The sequence below is a fragment of the Kryptolebias marmoratus genome, linkage group LG5, assembly GCF_001649575.2.
Source record: "Kryptolebias marmoratus isolate JLee-2015 linkage group LG5, ASM164957v2, whole genome shotgun sequence".
In the NCBI taxonomy this organism is placed as follows: Eukaryota; Metazoa; Chordata; class Actinopteri; order Cyprinodontiformes; family Rivulidae; genus Kryptolebias; species Kryptolebias marmoratus.
Window position 1 is genome coordinate 13,725,746 of NC_051434.1, and position 15,959 is coordinate 13,741,704.

Below are 15,959 nucleotides of genomic sequence, written 5' to 3' on the forward strand. Positions count from 1 at the left end.
CCCCCCCCCCCCCCCAGCTGAAGAAAGAGCAACTGTGACTTTCTGCCAAAAAGACCTCAATTATTTGACAAATACCTCAAAATGGGAGGATTTAGCTGCATGGCTGTATATGGATAAATCAGTGTTATCATAACACTGATGTTTGGCTCGAGATTCAAAGTTTGGGACTTAAGAGACTACAGCTGTATGATTACAGCCAAATGCAGCAACATGGAAACCCTTTGGGTTTTTCAGGCTTTGCAACAGTTTAAACACTGGATAAAACTGACCCAAATTATTTCCTTGTGCCAATTACAGCTTTATCAATACAAGTCAAAAGTTTTTGCACTGAATATAGATGTAAAAGAGTTGAAATATTTTTATATACTTCAAAAAAAAGAGATTTGCTTTTCATTTCTGTTTGGTTAATCAGTCAGTTTGACACTCAAAGCTCTGCTCCACCGTCGTAGAGCTGCTCTCCCTCCCACAGGACCCAGAGCAGCACCACAGACCCCTGGACACAGACCAGAGCCCTCATCAGCTCTCCCACCTATCTCTGGGGGCCTCAGGTTTCCCCCTTGGTCCTGCCTCTCAGGGCCCCGCAGGCCTCCTTCACTCCCCACATCAATTACAGCCTTTCCCCATGGCCCAAGACCCCCCCTCACCTCCCAAGCTCTATGACCCCCCGGGGTTACCAAGTCAGGGATGTCAAAGGTCATTCTCCCCACTGCTAACCCAGGCATCTCTCAGAAGTTTCCGGCCCTGCGTCTGAAGCCCTGCGGTCGCGCAGAGCAACACCCACACGACCCTCAGGCAGCCAGGGGCAGAACACTCCCCCCCACACCCAACACACACACACACAGTTCCTGCAAACAATGCCAATGTTCCAGTACGTTTTGCCCATAGATTTAATTTGCCTCTCTCTAAATGTTATATGTGCATGAGCTTAGGCATCAGCTGTCAGTCAGGTGTGCTTTAGGTGAAAACTGCACTGTAGTTTCCAAAAAGAGCACTTTGCACCGTCTCCTCTTCTGTCTCGAGTTTCCCAGCTCAGCAGAACACTGACATCTCAAACTACTTTGTTTTAATTTTTCCTAATGTAATTTAGCTTTAACATTCGCGATCCAGAAGTAATTTTAAGTTAAGGTTCCTCCTCTTTTCATTTGCTTAACATGTCAAATTTCAGTTTAATGTTTCTCCTCTGACACCAGGTGTTGAGTCATAAAATACTTAACCAGTCGCAAATAAAAAAAAAATCCATATTTCAATTTTTTCTGCTTCTCAAACCATCAAGACAAAAACAACAGAGACTCACAGGCATTTGTCCGCTGGTGGAATGTAAGTAAGTACATTTACTCAAATACGCTTACTCTCCCTGTCTAATTAACCGTTCTCTATATAATACATTTATCTTCTTGTTCTCAGCCTCATTTCAGGAAGAAGTAATGTGCATGTTGTTGTTCATCAGACAACTTTATTTGCAAGTTTGTTCAGAATAACACTCTCTGCTTTAAGGAAAATAAAAAGTGAATTTGAATGGAACTGGGCTTGTTTCTGATTGTATAAAACAGTCGACTGCACATTATTATCTCGAAAAAAACTTGAATATCTTGGATACTTCATTGGGCGGATCAGACCAAAGTCAATGCATCAGTTTTACGAGTAAAAAAAAAAAAAAGCACTCAACAATGTTACGTTTATGCTTGTTGCAGCAATATCTACAGTCTATAAATCTTTTCAGAAATCGATTACTGATCAACTAAAGACATTAAAGAAGGTGAGGAATTCCACTGATTCATTGGTGAATTTCCCAACGAAAGGCCAGCAGTCGATAAAGATGTATCACACAGCCAGCCAGGTTAAACAGCATGTCGAAGACCGGGCTTGCTTGGTTGAGCACGGAGTTTTGACGTGGAACTCGCCTTGCAGAGCAGAGCTGTATTTCTGTCATGGATCCCAGACCTTCCACTATCAATATCAGACACATTATTGCTAATGGGAAAGTCAGAGGGGGGGGGAATGAGAGAGACACAGAGACTGTAGAGGGACGGGATCTCTATTGATTAACTGGAAAAGGTCCTCCACTCCACCCGCTCCTGTTCAGACATATGGGGTAATAAGGAGCACTCTTCTCCCCTACCCCTCCTCTCTTCTCGTCTCCCTGCACCCCCGACAAGAGAGCCTTTTAATCAGCCCCCGGGGGAATACATGGATATGATATGGGAGAGAAAGGAGGCGCAGAAAGAGAGGGGAAAAGGCGACAGGATGAGAGGAGTCCATTAGTGAAGCAGACACAATAGCTACAGGAACAAACCTGACGCAGGGAGGTTTACGTCAAGCACAGAAAATGGGGAGATAGGCCTGAAAATACAAGTTTGCATATTCTTAATATGCACTGAGATAAATTGAAGTCCAGCTCCTATAGCTCTGCTAAATACTGCGCGCACATATATGTCTCCAATCTGAGCAGATACCCCTCCAGAGTATCCAGGTCACCTCACAGAGGGCTGTTTTCTAACCAAGCCAGGGCCATTTTCACTCTGTTTATGTAGGGCCTTTCTGTTTTCTTTTCCAGGGAGAGGGATGCCAATCTCAGCAAGCCAGACGAACTTTATCAAAGCAGCCATCTCAGACGCTGACATCAAATCCACAACTGCGTTTCATTTTGAAAAGATGTGGAGAGAGAGAGAGAGAGAGAGANAAAAAAAAAAAAAAAAAACTGCCAGCGCCTCACCCCTTTTGGTGGCCTCTCAGCCTCTGGACTCCTAAGAGATGGTGAGAGGAAGGGAAATGGGAGTGAGAACACCAGGATTTAGATTTTAAGTATATATTTTATACAGATCTGAATAAAATGCTGCTACTTATCTGTAGATCTATATATAGATAAATCAACAAATGCAAGAGCAAAATTTTAAATAATGAATACAAGTTTCTGCAAAGAGAAGAAAAAAAACTATAAAGGTTTGGAATTAGGCAAAACTTGGACAACAGCGCCCTCTGGTGGTAAAAGATATTTTGACACTTTTTGAGGCAAATCAGTAGCCTACATGCTGAAAATGGCAATAAAAAATGGGAATAATTGGGAGTCGCATGAGTGTCAACGAGCAACGACAGTCCTATAATACTGTCAATAGCAGATTTATTACTTCTGGAGAGGGGAAAGCAGAACCACCGCTAACTGGAGCACAGTTCCTGCCAGCTTCCTGCCGACCAGAGGGACACATAGCCTAGCTTAGAAAGGTCTGTTCATTCCATCAGCAATAAAACAGTAACAGTGCTGAAAAGGGGAAGAAATAAGGACTTGGACAGAGCGGTGCATTTTTCATTAATACGAGTCAATTTGCAGGGAACGAAACGGCTGTAAAATGTCTTCCATATGCTCCCGCTGCGGGGCGCCACGGAGTCTGCCAGAACCTCCTCTCCCTGATTGGCTGATGGGAGCCACAGCGGTTGGAGCTGTGGACCAATGGAAGACCGGGATACTGGCTTATTGATTTGATTGGTTTAAAGAAGGTGTCAATCAAGCAGAGACTGGGTCTGGAAGCCAGAGAGCGGCCAGTCGGTTGTTTTGCTCTCCGGAGGACGGAGCTCCGCCGCGACGAGCAACACACACACTCTCACACACACTTTCAGCACACTGCTGAGTTTAAATGCATTTATATTTCATGAAGTAAAACACACAAGTTAAATATTTTATAATTGGATTAAAATGTGTAACTTATTAGCCTACTATTTGATTAAATGCTGCATCATCGCTGTAATTTATTACCTTCACTTTATAAAAATAAAAACATAAAAGTAACTAAATTTTTCATTCAAAAAATTCAACGCTATTTTTTTTAATTAATATCAATTTAAACGGGGGTAAAGGCACATAATTAAATGTTTTTGTTTTTATAAAAATGATTTTAAGACCTGATTTTATTTACTGTAATAAATTTTCATTTGTATATTTTTATCTAAAACCATCGCTATACAAATCCACAGATTATTTATTTAAACAATAATTTAGATTTATGATTTAAATTAATTTGAACTCAAATAACCCACAAAAATTAAAAATTAAAAACTCCACCGTTTGTTCCAAGTTCGAGCTTGGAAGATCAAAGTACGCATGCGCACAACTGCGCGAAACGTCACGCCTTTCTCCACCAATCAGCCGTGTCCTAGGATGTGTATGTGGGGGTGATTTAAGAGCTGCAGCTCAATAAATCTGTCTGAAGTTAACAAAGTTCGTGTGAATGTGTTTCGCGTCGTTATGAAAATACTTGTGGATTAATCAAACGGACATGCGCAGTGGGGTCCGATCAGCTGGAGCCGATCGGTTTAAACTTCTTTAAAGAGACGCGATTCGGAGAGATTAAATTTCGGATTTGTGACGTTTTCATGAGGCGAACCGCAAACCTCTTTGCTATTTGCTTTGAAAATGTATGGAATCATTTTAGGATCACTGAGGCTTAAACAGTATGGCTTTTCTTTTCTTTTCTTTTTTTTCTAGTTTCACGTCAAATTAAAGTAATGCCATAATTGTTTTGATCTTAAAGATTTCAGACTCACACGTGCTGCACAAATCACGTTAATTTAATTAATTAATCTTAAGGAAACATTGGATCACTTTAAAACTTTCAGATCAGTGCAATAAAACACATCACCTTATCATCTCAGGTACTTATTAACTCAAAATACAGAACGTCCCTTGGTTTCTAAATGTTAATTCGTGTTTGTCGCAAACCCTCAGAGAATCTGTGTCCATTTGAGTGTGTATTGCCTCTAATTTCAGTGATGAAACAAACACAAGTGTAGTTTGGCAGTTACCACTGTTCGACAGCAGGGGTCGCAGTGGATCACTGATACGCCTGTCAACTGAGGAGAAGACACTTAAAAAGAACTTTTACATCAAAATAAAAGACAAGGAAACAACAAGAGCATTACTACAGCTGGGGAAGGTTGTTTAATATAACTCTTTACTAGAAATATAGCAGTAAAAATAAAATGAGAGGCTTTTTTTCTGTCATTGCCCTTGATTCCAGCTGAGTTTGTTTGAGTTATTGGTACATTTGAGTTCAACGGGTACCTCTGAAAAGGGAATAAGAATGTAACTTTGAAAACTTATAACACTGGTCAATAAAATCAGGGTTATTGATACTGATATACATTGATAAATGCATTACAAAAACACAAACATGCATGAAGAGCAACACTTTAAAATGTACCCATGAACAATTTGATTCTTTCATTGGTTATACCACATATATGAATTTATGAATTATCCTAAATGTATTTAAAAGGTGCAACCACTGTTTGTTTATATGCAGTGTCTGTTGTTAATGAGTCAAGGCTGTCTAATCACTTTGCTGACACAGGCCAGGCCTTGGATAACATGGTGTCTGCACACGAGCGTTATTCTGTAGCCAACCCTGAACTCTTTTACTGCTGCCTTGAAGTGAACGCAGAACCATGACTTTAAACCTTTATCATTTGTTTTGCACATGGCAGTCATTGTGACTTAAGATCGGAAGGATTAAAACATGCATTGGTTGTTTATCGGCACGCCGGAGGCTAACTCTGCAGAAGGTTCTTACAAAGGCAGAAAGCATCAAAATTTATGACAGACTGCACATTGCGATCAATGGTGACCAACATGACTGTTGATTGTGTAACGCTGGCAATATAAATGAAAAGGTTATTTAACACAATAAGACCAGATAGCATCCTAATGAATTAAACCACAGGCAAAACACCACTCGAATCATGTAGTAGCTACATAACAAGGTTTTAGATTATGTTGTTGCTTCATATCACATCATTGTTATCTGTCTGAAGTGAGAAATATTGATCCAATTATGTTTTTGTTTCTGTTTTCTAATAAACAGTGTGTTCATACAAAGATAATACAAATTACACGCAGTGTTAAGATTCTTTTTCCTGTTATAATATTATATTTTGTAATAATGAATGTAGTCTATTAAAAACATGACTTAATATGCAAAGAAGCCTCAGGATTGTCATGTTATTGTACAGTCTATGGAGAATCTGTCAAGGAAAAACCCACTTAAACTCTGCCTAAATGATCTGCTCGTCCTATTTATGTTCAATAAAATAGATGAATGGGAAAATACGTTTTGTCAATTGATTTAAATGTCCACCACTCTTTGTTTACAGCTGGATTCCCCTTGTTGCTGGCTGGATTAATGTAGGCACAAGTTCAAACTGTATTTTACTCTCTCACCAGTAGGCTACATCTGGACAAAAGCAGGTCAGTAAAACAAACAAAAGGGAAGTGAACTAAAGACGTGTTTCTTTTACTTTAGAATGACTGAAGTGTTACATTTAAAGACAGGTTGGGAATTATTGTTATTATATGTACTTTTGGAGTGATAATAGTTTCCTTTCTTTGTTCTGGCTAAAAATAACGTGGGTTATGAACGTTGGGGTGGAGGCTGGGTTGGCTCCAGCAGTTGGAGTGGACAACTTTTCCTTGCTCTGATTGGTCGGAATTTATGGACAGTCGCGTTGACCAATCACGTCGCGTTATAGTGAACGCTTTCGTCCAATGAGCGTGAGTTATGCAGATTCCGAAAAGAGTTGCAACACTTTACGGTTGACAGGGTTTGGCTGTTTTGGATCTTTCATTTTCAGTTTAATTTCTACCCCCTGAAAGATTGCGACAGCTAGGCTACGTCGACGAGCGACTAATTCGCGTTAAGGTATTGAAGAGCAAAGTGTTTGCTATGTTTATCAGCCGAGGTTTCCGTTAGCCGGTCAATAATGCTGATAGCTTAGCTAAGAGCTAACGCAGACGGTTTTTCACCGGTACGGGCAGACCTCTCTTTGTCTGACAGGGGAAGGCGTGCTCTTTTGTTAGCTTTTCCTTTTGTGCTATCGGGAAAGAGGAACTGTTGGGTCAGGATTTTACTACCGCCTTCAATTCTGGAAGTATTTAGAAAATGCAGATCGCGAAAAAGTACTTCTCAGAAGGCTTGATTCAGTTAACGATCTTACTTAGTTTGGTTGGAGTTCGAGTAGACATCGATAGTTACTTGACCGGCTACTATTCGCCTCTGGCAGAGATTAACTTGGGTCCCAGCTCAGCCTACATCCAGACACCCTTTCACATTCTCAGGGACACTCTTGACGGGAACGGTGTGCACCCGAAATGTCCTGAGTTGGACTATTTCTTTGCGAGTCGTCGCCTGCTGGATGAGGTGAGGAGCCTCGGCTCCCCGAGGTTCCCCACGCAGCTGAACGCATGGCTGGTGCACCAAGTTTCTGCCACTGACAAGGCTGAGCACGGGCCTTCAACCAGCGAGAACACCGACTCTAGCCCAGGGTTAGAAGATCCCGGAGATGAAGCAGGAGATGAAGCTGTCCGAGGCCGAGCAGTGGACCAGACAAGTCCTGACCTGGGACAGGGGCCTGGTGCTGCTGGAGCCTGCGTCTTTCCTCAACAGGCAAGTGTTGTAATGTGACAATAAGCATTTTTGCATCTGACTAAGCTGCAGCATAATTGAGGAAGATTGACTAACAGAGGGATTAGCATGGGGTTAAAAAGTTTTGCTGCGACTTGTTTAACTTGGAATAGCCCATGATGTACTAAGAAGAATGCCCTCACAACTTGTGCACTAATGTTATTTTGTTTCCTGGTTCACCAGCAAACTCCTGGTTCACCAGGAAACAAAATAAGATAAACTGTTGGCTAGAGATAGAAAGCACACGCCTTCTAATCATGCAAGGCTCTGGCACACCTTGACCTTCATCACAGACCTGAAAATAAAACTACAGGGCTTGTTTGGTTCATTAAAAGAGTTTGCTTTCGTCAGTATTTCACTTTTTGATAACTAGTTGACCTAACCACTCCAGTTATGTATCGATATAACCAGTTATCATGACAGTCAGGCATCACAAGCATGCAGCAAACTATCTGGTGCACATGTCAACCATGACTAGTTCGCTTGTCAACATTATAAACTCAAAAAAACAACTTGTAAATCATGTGATCTGTGACAATGAATGTGTGAAACTAATGGCCAAGCAGTTTGCTGTTTTTTTTATTATCGTAAAATATGAAACAACTCAGAAGTTTCCATCCAAAACATCTAATTTCAGAGAGGCATTGCGTTTTAACACAGTAGTCCCAGCCTTTTGTGTTCAGTCCTTCCAGCTATCAGGTTTTTCTAGCCCAGAGCAGAAACAGCTGCTGGGTGGATGTTATGTCCCAGCAACAGTTGACGTTTCCAATTGTGCAACTGTATCACCTTTCTTCAGACCCAGCCACCAGCTGTGGGCCTTGGAGGTGAAGAAAATAAAGGCTTGGATCCACACCCTGTTTGCTTACAAAAGCAGTGGTCCACACAGGAATACAGTACCTTTTAGGGCTTTGACAAATTCGTTTTGAGGTTTGCTGAAGTTCGCTGTTTCAGATAGGAAGTTTAATAGTTGTGCTATTTAAATTTTACAGTCAATAAGGAAAATGCAGGAACAAGACTAGCTGAAGCTGACAAAACAACCCAAGTGGAAGTCAACCAGCTGAGGCAGAGGGTGTACTTTTTATATTTGCCTCAAGGACTAATATAAAAACTAAAGGAGCAGTCCTTGTCCATTCTCACCGAGCAGCAAAATGACTTTTGTCTGGGTGTGAAGTTAATCTGTGGCAACTTTTTGATCCACATTGCTGAAGTCGTATCAGGTCATCTCTAGCCTTACAGCAGGTTATTAAAACAAATCTTGTTGTTCTCATACACAAAGAATTACTTGACATAAAAAGCGTGTTCTACTCCATTATCTGGAATGCCTAAATTGAGATCAATGAACTAAAATTGGAATGACCTTTAAGGGGATTTTGGGTGGCAGCTAACAAGGCATTTGTTTTCTCTTTTCTTCTGTGCTAAATCCTGACTGGTGTGATCCCAAATCCCATCATTCCGACCTTCCCATCTGCCTCTCTTCAATCTGCCAGGTGGATGAAACGAAGGTTAAAGAGGAGGAAGAGGCTGTTCCAGTCACTCAGCTGGCTCACAGTTCAACACTGGAACAAGAGGTATGAGTCTTTATTGATTGATTTTGTTAAACGTTGAAAATATTACACATTTCATTACTGTCATCGTCATCTTTTGAAAGTTTGTGTTTTTTTTATTTTAATGTCAGTGTTAGTTTTATTTATATGGAACATTTTAAAACAATGTGGACCACAGTGCTTCACAAGGAGGTTAAAAAACATCAATAAAATAAATTCAAAAGACATCAATAAAACCAAAAAGTACAATAAAACAGGCTAAAAACAAACTAAAACAAGGAACAGATCTGATGGAACTGAAACTGAACTCAAATTAAAAGCCAGTGGGGAAAAAAAGTGAGTTTTCAGGCAGGACAGACTCAGGGGTGGCCAGTCCTGCATGTTTTGCTTGTTTCTCTGCTCCAACAAACCTGGTTTGAATTAATGGCTGATTAACAGGCTTCTCCAGGACACGAACAAGTAATTTAACCACTGAATCAGGTGTGTTGGACCCTTGAGGACCAGGGTTGGCCACCTCTGGTATAGATTCTGCAGTACGTAAGTCTTGGGGCACATTGTTCCAGTCTGTGGACTGCCATTGCAAAAGCCCGATCTCCTCTGCGCTTTAATTTAGCCCTCAGCTTCACTAACGGCATCTGGCTGGAAGATCTCAGTGCTCTTTTAAAGTTATAAAAGTCAAGAAATTCAGTAACATAACTGGGTGCCAAACCAGTTAAAATTTTATAAGTGAGTAAAAGAATCTCAGTCGATACTAAAATAAAACGGGCAGCCAGTGTAAATCTGCTTTTTCTGGATTCCTTCAATGGTTCATCCAGCAAGTTCTGTTATGATTGACATAACTTTGGCTCAAGTTTTCCTTCTGTTTCCTTACAGAAGTCGGGTTGTTGTGAAAAGTTAAAAACCAAAGAGACTGCAATTAAATTTGTCTGTACATTCTGTTCAGATACTGCAAAGATGACATGTCAAATGCTGAAAATGAAGCATGTTATACATATGCATACATGCTTGCTCATTTTCAATTTTACACTCACAAAATGTTTTTAAAAAGTCAGAACCTCTAACCCTAACGCATCACTATAAAACAAACAAAAATAAAAACACAACTAATGGCAGCAGGTCAAGAACAAGACTGTAAAAAGACAATCCCAGACAATCTGATAGGCAGCTGAACATGCATCTTGTTTTTGCCTCTGTTTCCTTTCTTACCACACCTTAATTGTTTTGCCTTCCCAGTTGTACCGGTTGGTCTCTTTCTCTCAGACATAACCACGTTTGGAGGCTATTAGCCAAAAATATCTCTAACCTTCTGGTTTCAATCCTCTAAAAAAAGCCTAAATGTACCGCCCTATGATCATAAAATGAACTATTGTCTCATAACGCTTGATTTTCACCTGATGTGTCAAGGTTTTGTTTGCTGCAGCTTCAACAACTTTTTGTTAGAAAAGGGCCTGCCTATATTAGCATGTGAGTACCAAACCACATTCTGCATGCATTTCAACAACATGGCTCTGCAGTATTAGTTCAGGAGGAAGTAAACTGACCTGCCTACTGCCCATATCTTCCATTCACCCACCGGTTTCTTGCCACATGATGCATGTAAAACAGGAAAACATTTTGTTTTTGAAATTGCAACAACTGGACTCAAAAGATCCAAACCTTTTACAGCGTTTTAAAAAACAAAACGAAAAAGAAGAGATTCATTTTCTGACAACAAAGTCAATTTTTAACATAGCTGACATTATTTTTGCCTTATTTTCCAGAACCTGCTCGAAGGCAACCCTACATTATCTGGCCTAGTGCATCATTATGCTCCTCCTCCTACCTCCACTGTTGTTGATTGGAGCAATTTACTCTCTGTCACAGACCTGGCCGTAAGTTTCTGGACTTGTTTGACATTTTAATCGGCATGTAAAATTACAGTTAAAGTTGAGCACGTTTGAAAAGCTAAGTGTGTTTTTTTTTTTTTTTTGTTTGTTTTTTTGTGGAAATTAATTTTCAAAGCTATGACACTATCTAAAATGCACTGTGTGTCTCTTGTGTAGGAACTGGACTCACTTGTCAATGAGCACCTGTCAGAGCTCGACTCTGACATGACCAGCGCCATCAGCCAGGATGTTAGTTTGCATGATGCTACGGTAACTGGCGCTGGGGCATTTGGATTTGGGTCTGGAAGAGCCGAGTCCATGACGGTCGCCCAGCAGCGAAGGACCACCCGACGACTGGAATCCACAAACTCCACACTCTCAGATGCGTCACCAGGAATGGCCGTGGGCTTTGCCGCGCTCCCTTTTGCCTCGGTGTGTAATTTAACTGGAAATGTGACGTCACAGAGTTTGCTGGGCGGCTGTCTGGATGAAGCAGTGTTTGACCAGATCAATCAGCTGGGTTTGGAAGGCCTGGACACTATTGACAATCAGCTGATGAACTCTCTGGGCTGCGTCGACTCACAGGGCCTTGAGGACTTGGACTCAGATTCAGGTCTCTCCTTGGAGAGCAGCTATGGAGCTCCGGTGTCTCCAGGTTAGTTCAGACCTTCACAAGTACTTGTATCTGTATAGTTATGAAACCAAGAAAATGTTTGTTATAAATATCGTACAATCATTTACCTCTTATTCCTTCAGGCTCATCGGAGATGTCATCATCTTCTAGTTCGTACTATGAGGATGAGGGAGGAGCCACAGGCTACAGCAGCGATGTGGATTTCTTACCCTCAAAAGGCATAATGGACCACACCACAATGTGGCCACCTGTTGATCTGAGTGAGAATGTGTGGCACGACCACAGCTACTCATCTCCCGCTTTCCTCAACAAGGCATCTTTAAAACTGCCCCAGAAAACGGAGAGAGCTTTCAGCGACGATGAGGATGAGGACGATGACGGCTCGCGGCTGGACGAAAGGGAGCTGAGTCGTGACGAGCTGCGCGCCCGTTCCATGTGCATCCCGTTCTCCGTCCTGCAGATTGTCAACATGCCTGTGGAAGAGTTCATGGAGATTCTCGACTGTCACGGCTTCTCCCCCGAGCAGGTGACTCTACTGAGGGACATCCGCCGGCGCGGCAAGAACAAACTGGCCGCGCAAAACTGCCGCAAGCGCAAGCTAGACGCCATCACAGGACTCCAGGAGGAGGTGGAACGGTTGCAAGCTCAGAGGGATAGGTTGCTGAGGGAGAAACGGCTTACGGCTAAGACAATGGGTGCTGTGGGCCACCAGATAAAGCAACTGACCAGAGACGTCCTGGCTCGGCTGAGGGATGATTCTGGGCGGCCTCTGAGCCCAGAGAGATTTACCCTGCAGTGCGGGGCTAATGGGAGCATTGTAATTCAGCCCATAAGACGTCCTGCTGTCTCCACATCGGCAGGCAACAAAACAGACAAGAGGAAGAAGGGAAAGAAACAATGATGCTTTACTTTCTGCTGAGACTTGAACTTTTTTCTGAACTCAACTGACTGGTTTTGGGATTCTTCTTTTGAAAAAGTGTGTGTGGATTCACCACTGTTGTCCGCTTAAATTGCAAAAGACACTCGGAACACAAATTGGATACAAAAATCTGTAAATACTGAGAAATTCGTAGCTTACACACTGGACATCCTGTGCTTTTTAAAGATGACTTAAGACTCCCAGGGTTTAAGGGAACACTTCAGCTGCTGGCAACAGTATTGCTATCTGTGTAAGCCTGCTAAGATTAAATTAAAAATATAAGATGTGACAGTTGCCAGATAGAGAAATAAGAGGTGTTGTGCTTGTTTGCTTGTAGTTTTGGCCTTTTTACACCTTTTCAGTAGAAGTAGGAGGTTAAAATTTGTATTTATTGTGGTTTCAAAGGTTCTTGGAGTGTTCATTTGTATCGTGACACCTTCTAGAACAATACTTTTTTTCAAAAAAGGAAAGCCTAAGTGATTAAAAAAAAAAGAAAATCTCATATCTTATGTTTACAGTGAGGTTTAAGATATTAGAGAGCATGTTATGTTATTGAAATAAATTTAAGAAACGATGTCACTCGGTTGTCTTGATGACATGCAGAATACCAATGATTAAAATTAAGGGGCCTTAATTTGCATTTTGTTGTATTTGATGGACAGATCATTTTCACATGGAAACCTTGACCAATGCAGGTTTTAAAATAATATTGTTTTTGAGCACAATTTCCCACAAGCCCTTTATTTTTCATAGTTTGACTTTTAATTTGATTGCATTCTACCTCACACTTCATTTTTGTTCATTTTAGACCAGATCTAAACAAGCCATTTTTTATTACCTGCAAAACCTTCTAAATGTGACTTTAAGAAGACAAAAAGTATCAAAAGATTCAATCACAGCTCTTGGTTGGAATGGTTGGATGTTGTTGTTGGGTTTTTTTTTTTGTTTGTTTGTTTGTTTTTGGGCGTTGTACAGTTCCTAATCAGAGGTTATGCTGATGGCTACACTGCTGAATATGCTCAACAAAATGAGTGAAATGGATAATCTTCAAAAACACAAATTCGCTTCAATTTTATTTCACGTTCTTTGTACTTTTTGTTCAAATTTATTTTTCATTTTATATTTTTTACGAGTTGTTTTGTAGTTATTTTTAGCTGATATTTAACTTATCTAAAAGTTGCCCCCAGTAAGGTTTTGTTAGGTACTTTTAGTGGCATATTTTTTTTTGCGCCACAGTCTTGTTTTATAGATTTACCTGGAAGAAAAAATGTGTTGTAAACTGGACTGTGTCGAACAGATTTTTTCCACGTGGAGACAAATTGCATTTACAGCTCACCCGTACCATTATGACAATCTTTTGAAGGTTTGCGTTGCTGTGATTGGCAACACCGTTAAAATTGTTACCCTTCTGTCCATCATTTAAGTTGGCTCATCTGTCAGGGATCTCGCCTTCCTCTCCAAACTTGGCACAACACACCTGCTGCTGGTAAGACACCGACTCCTCATACGTAATGTTCTTTTCACAAACTCGCTCTGAAAATATATTTTTAACTATCCCTTTAATTGCACTTGCTTTTTTTTTTAAAACAAACTATTCATTTGCTGTAAAACCCTTTAATCTAGATGAGTGTTGCCTATTTATGTGTTTGAAATTATCAGAGAATGATGTGTGAGAGGTTGCTGTGTAATCCATTGCTACACTGTTTGTCTGAGTTTCTGAAATATTTTCTGTGTGAAGCCGTTCAGTGACCCGAAAATTTCTTTTTGTTGTCCTGGTTTGGTCAAGGGTTTGCTCCTTGTACAACTTTTATGATTTTTTTCTTTTTGCATGAGTCACATTTGTTTGATTGCAGGGTGATTGTTCATCTAATAATTTGGATTGAAAATGACTTGATTTCTTTAATAAACAAAAATAAGATCAGTGCCTTGTTTTTGTTAGCAAGCTATTTAAATGTTTATATTCTGCAAATGTCACTTCAAGTTAAATGCCACTTTGCTTTTACCACTGCGGGGGTATGGATGAATTATAAGCTGATGAGCTCTTCCCACTGATTTATGAGAAGGTCCTGAATAACTCTTCAAAAAAATCAAGACACCTGAGCTGAATGTGTCAGCGTCTTTAGGCTCTGGATGGTTTTTTTTAAATAGTCCGACATATCATGACAGATGAAATTCAGAGATAGATCTTTTCAAACCAGATCTTAAAGCTTCTAAAATGGTATTTTAATGTCATGTGTTTTCCCAAATCTAAGCAGTTATGGTGTCTGTGTTGTATAAAAGCAACATTTGCTTCACAATGCCAAACAAAAGCGTATAACGATGTGGACAACTGAAAAAAAAAACCCAGCACAAGTTTATGCTAATAAAATCTAAGCATTAATGAAATTAAAATGTGTTTTTAGGAGATAGCCCAATTGTAAGGATAAGATTTGAGAAATCAAATTAGATTTTATTATTGCATCTTTTCTATGAGCAAGATTAAAACTGGAGGAAACAAAGAGATGAGTGTGACAGACAGGTGGGAGATCACCAAATCTAATCAGATGCAGAAGTGGAGGATGTCGGACTGAAAAGGCACAAACTAAACGGGCAGGAACCAACGTTCATCCATCCATCCATCTTCTGACTCACAGAGGAAGGTGCACTGGAGGCATTTTAATCAGATGTCTGAACAATATCAGCTGATTCCTTCCAGTTTGAAAAAGCAGTGGCTTGACTCTGAACTCCACCTAGATGATGGAGCTCCTCACCATAACTTTAAGCCTCCCTAAAGAGGAGACCCATTTCAGCTGCTAGTATGATCTATACCTCATGACTATAAGTGAGGGTATATAAGTGGACTCTCTTCTTCACCTCTTTACCACACTCCCTGTTTTCCTGGACAGTCGACCCTAAGTAATTGAAGTCCTGCACCTTTGTGACCTCTGCTCCTCGTAGCCTCACTGTTCCACCTGCCTCCCTCTCATTCACACACGTACTCTGTCTTACTACGACTGACTTTCATTCCTCGTCTTTCAAGTGCATACCTCCACCTCTCCAGGTTCTCTTCCACCTGTTCCCTGTTCTCACCGCAGATCACAATGTCATCTGCAAACATCATAGTCCACAGGGATTCCTGCCTGACCTCATCTATTAGTCTGTCCATCACCAGAGCAAACAAGAAAGGGCTCAGAGCCGATCCTTGATGCACTCGCACCTCCACATTGAAGGTATCTGTCACTCCACACACTTCACTACTGTCCTGCTGTCCTCACAAATGTCCTGTACCACTCCAACATACTTCTCTGCCACTCCAGATTTCCTCATATAACACCACAGCTCCTCCTTCAGCACCCTGTCATGTGCTTTTTCTAAATCCACAAGGACAGAATGGAGTTGTTTCTAAACCTCTCTGTACTTCTCCGTCAGCATCCTAAAAGCAAAGATGACATATGTGGTGCTCTTTCTTGGCATACTTAAAAACACTATGACAATTTATATAATTTTATTCTTAAGTAATCCAAAATTGATATAAAAACCCAATTATTTCTGACTAAGCTAAACCCCTCC

The 15,959-nt window shown here is 40.8% G+C and overlaps 1 protein-coding gene across 1 annotated transcript; it reads left to right on the plus strand.

The window, feature by feature from the left end:
* The first annotated feature begins 6,546 nt into the window (after positions 1-6,546).
* nfe2l3 (nuclear factor, erythroid 2-like 3) lies at positions 6,547-14,333 on the plus strand. Its single transcript, XM_017426738.3, has 5 exons — positions 6,547-7,430; positions 8,936-9,016; positions 10,753-10,863; positions 11,035-11,512; positions 11,614-14,333. The coding sequence occupies exons 1-5, from the start codon at positions 6,927-6,929 to the stop codon at positions 12,390-12,392; spliced, it is 1,953 nt and encodes a 650-aa protein (XP_017282227.1). The 5' UTR covers positions 6,547-6,926; the 3' UTR covers positions 12,393-14,333.
* Positions 14,334-15,959: the final 1,626 nt, after the last annotated feature.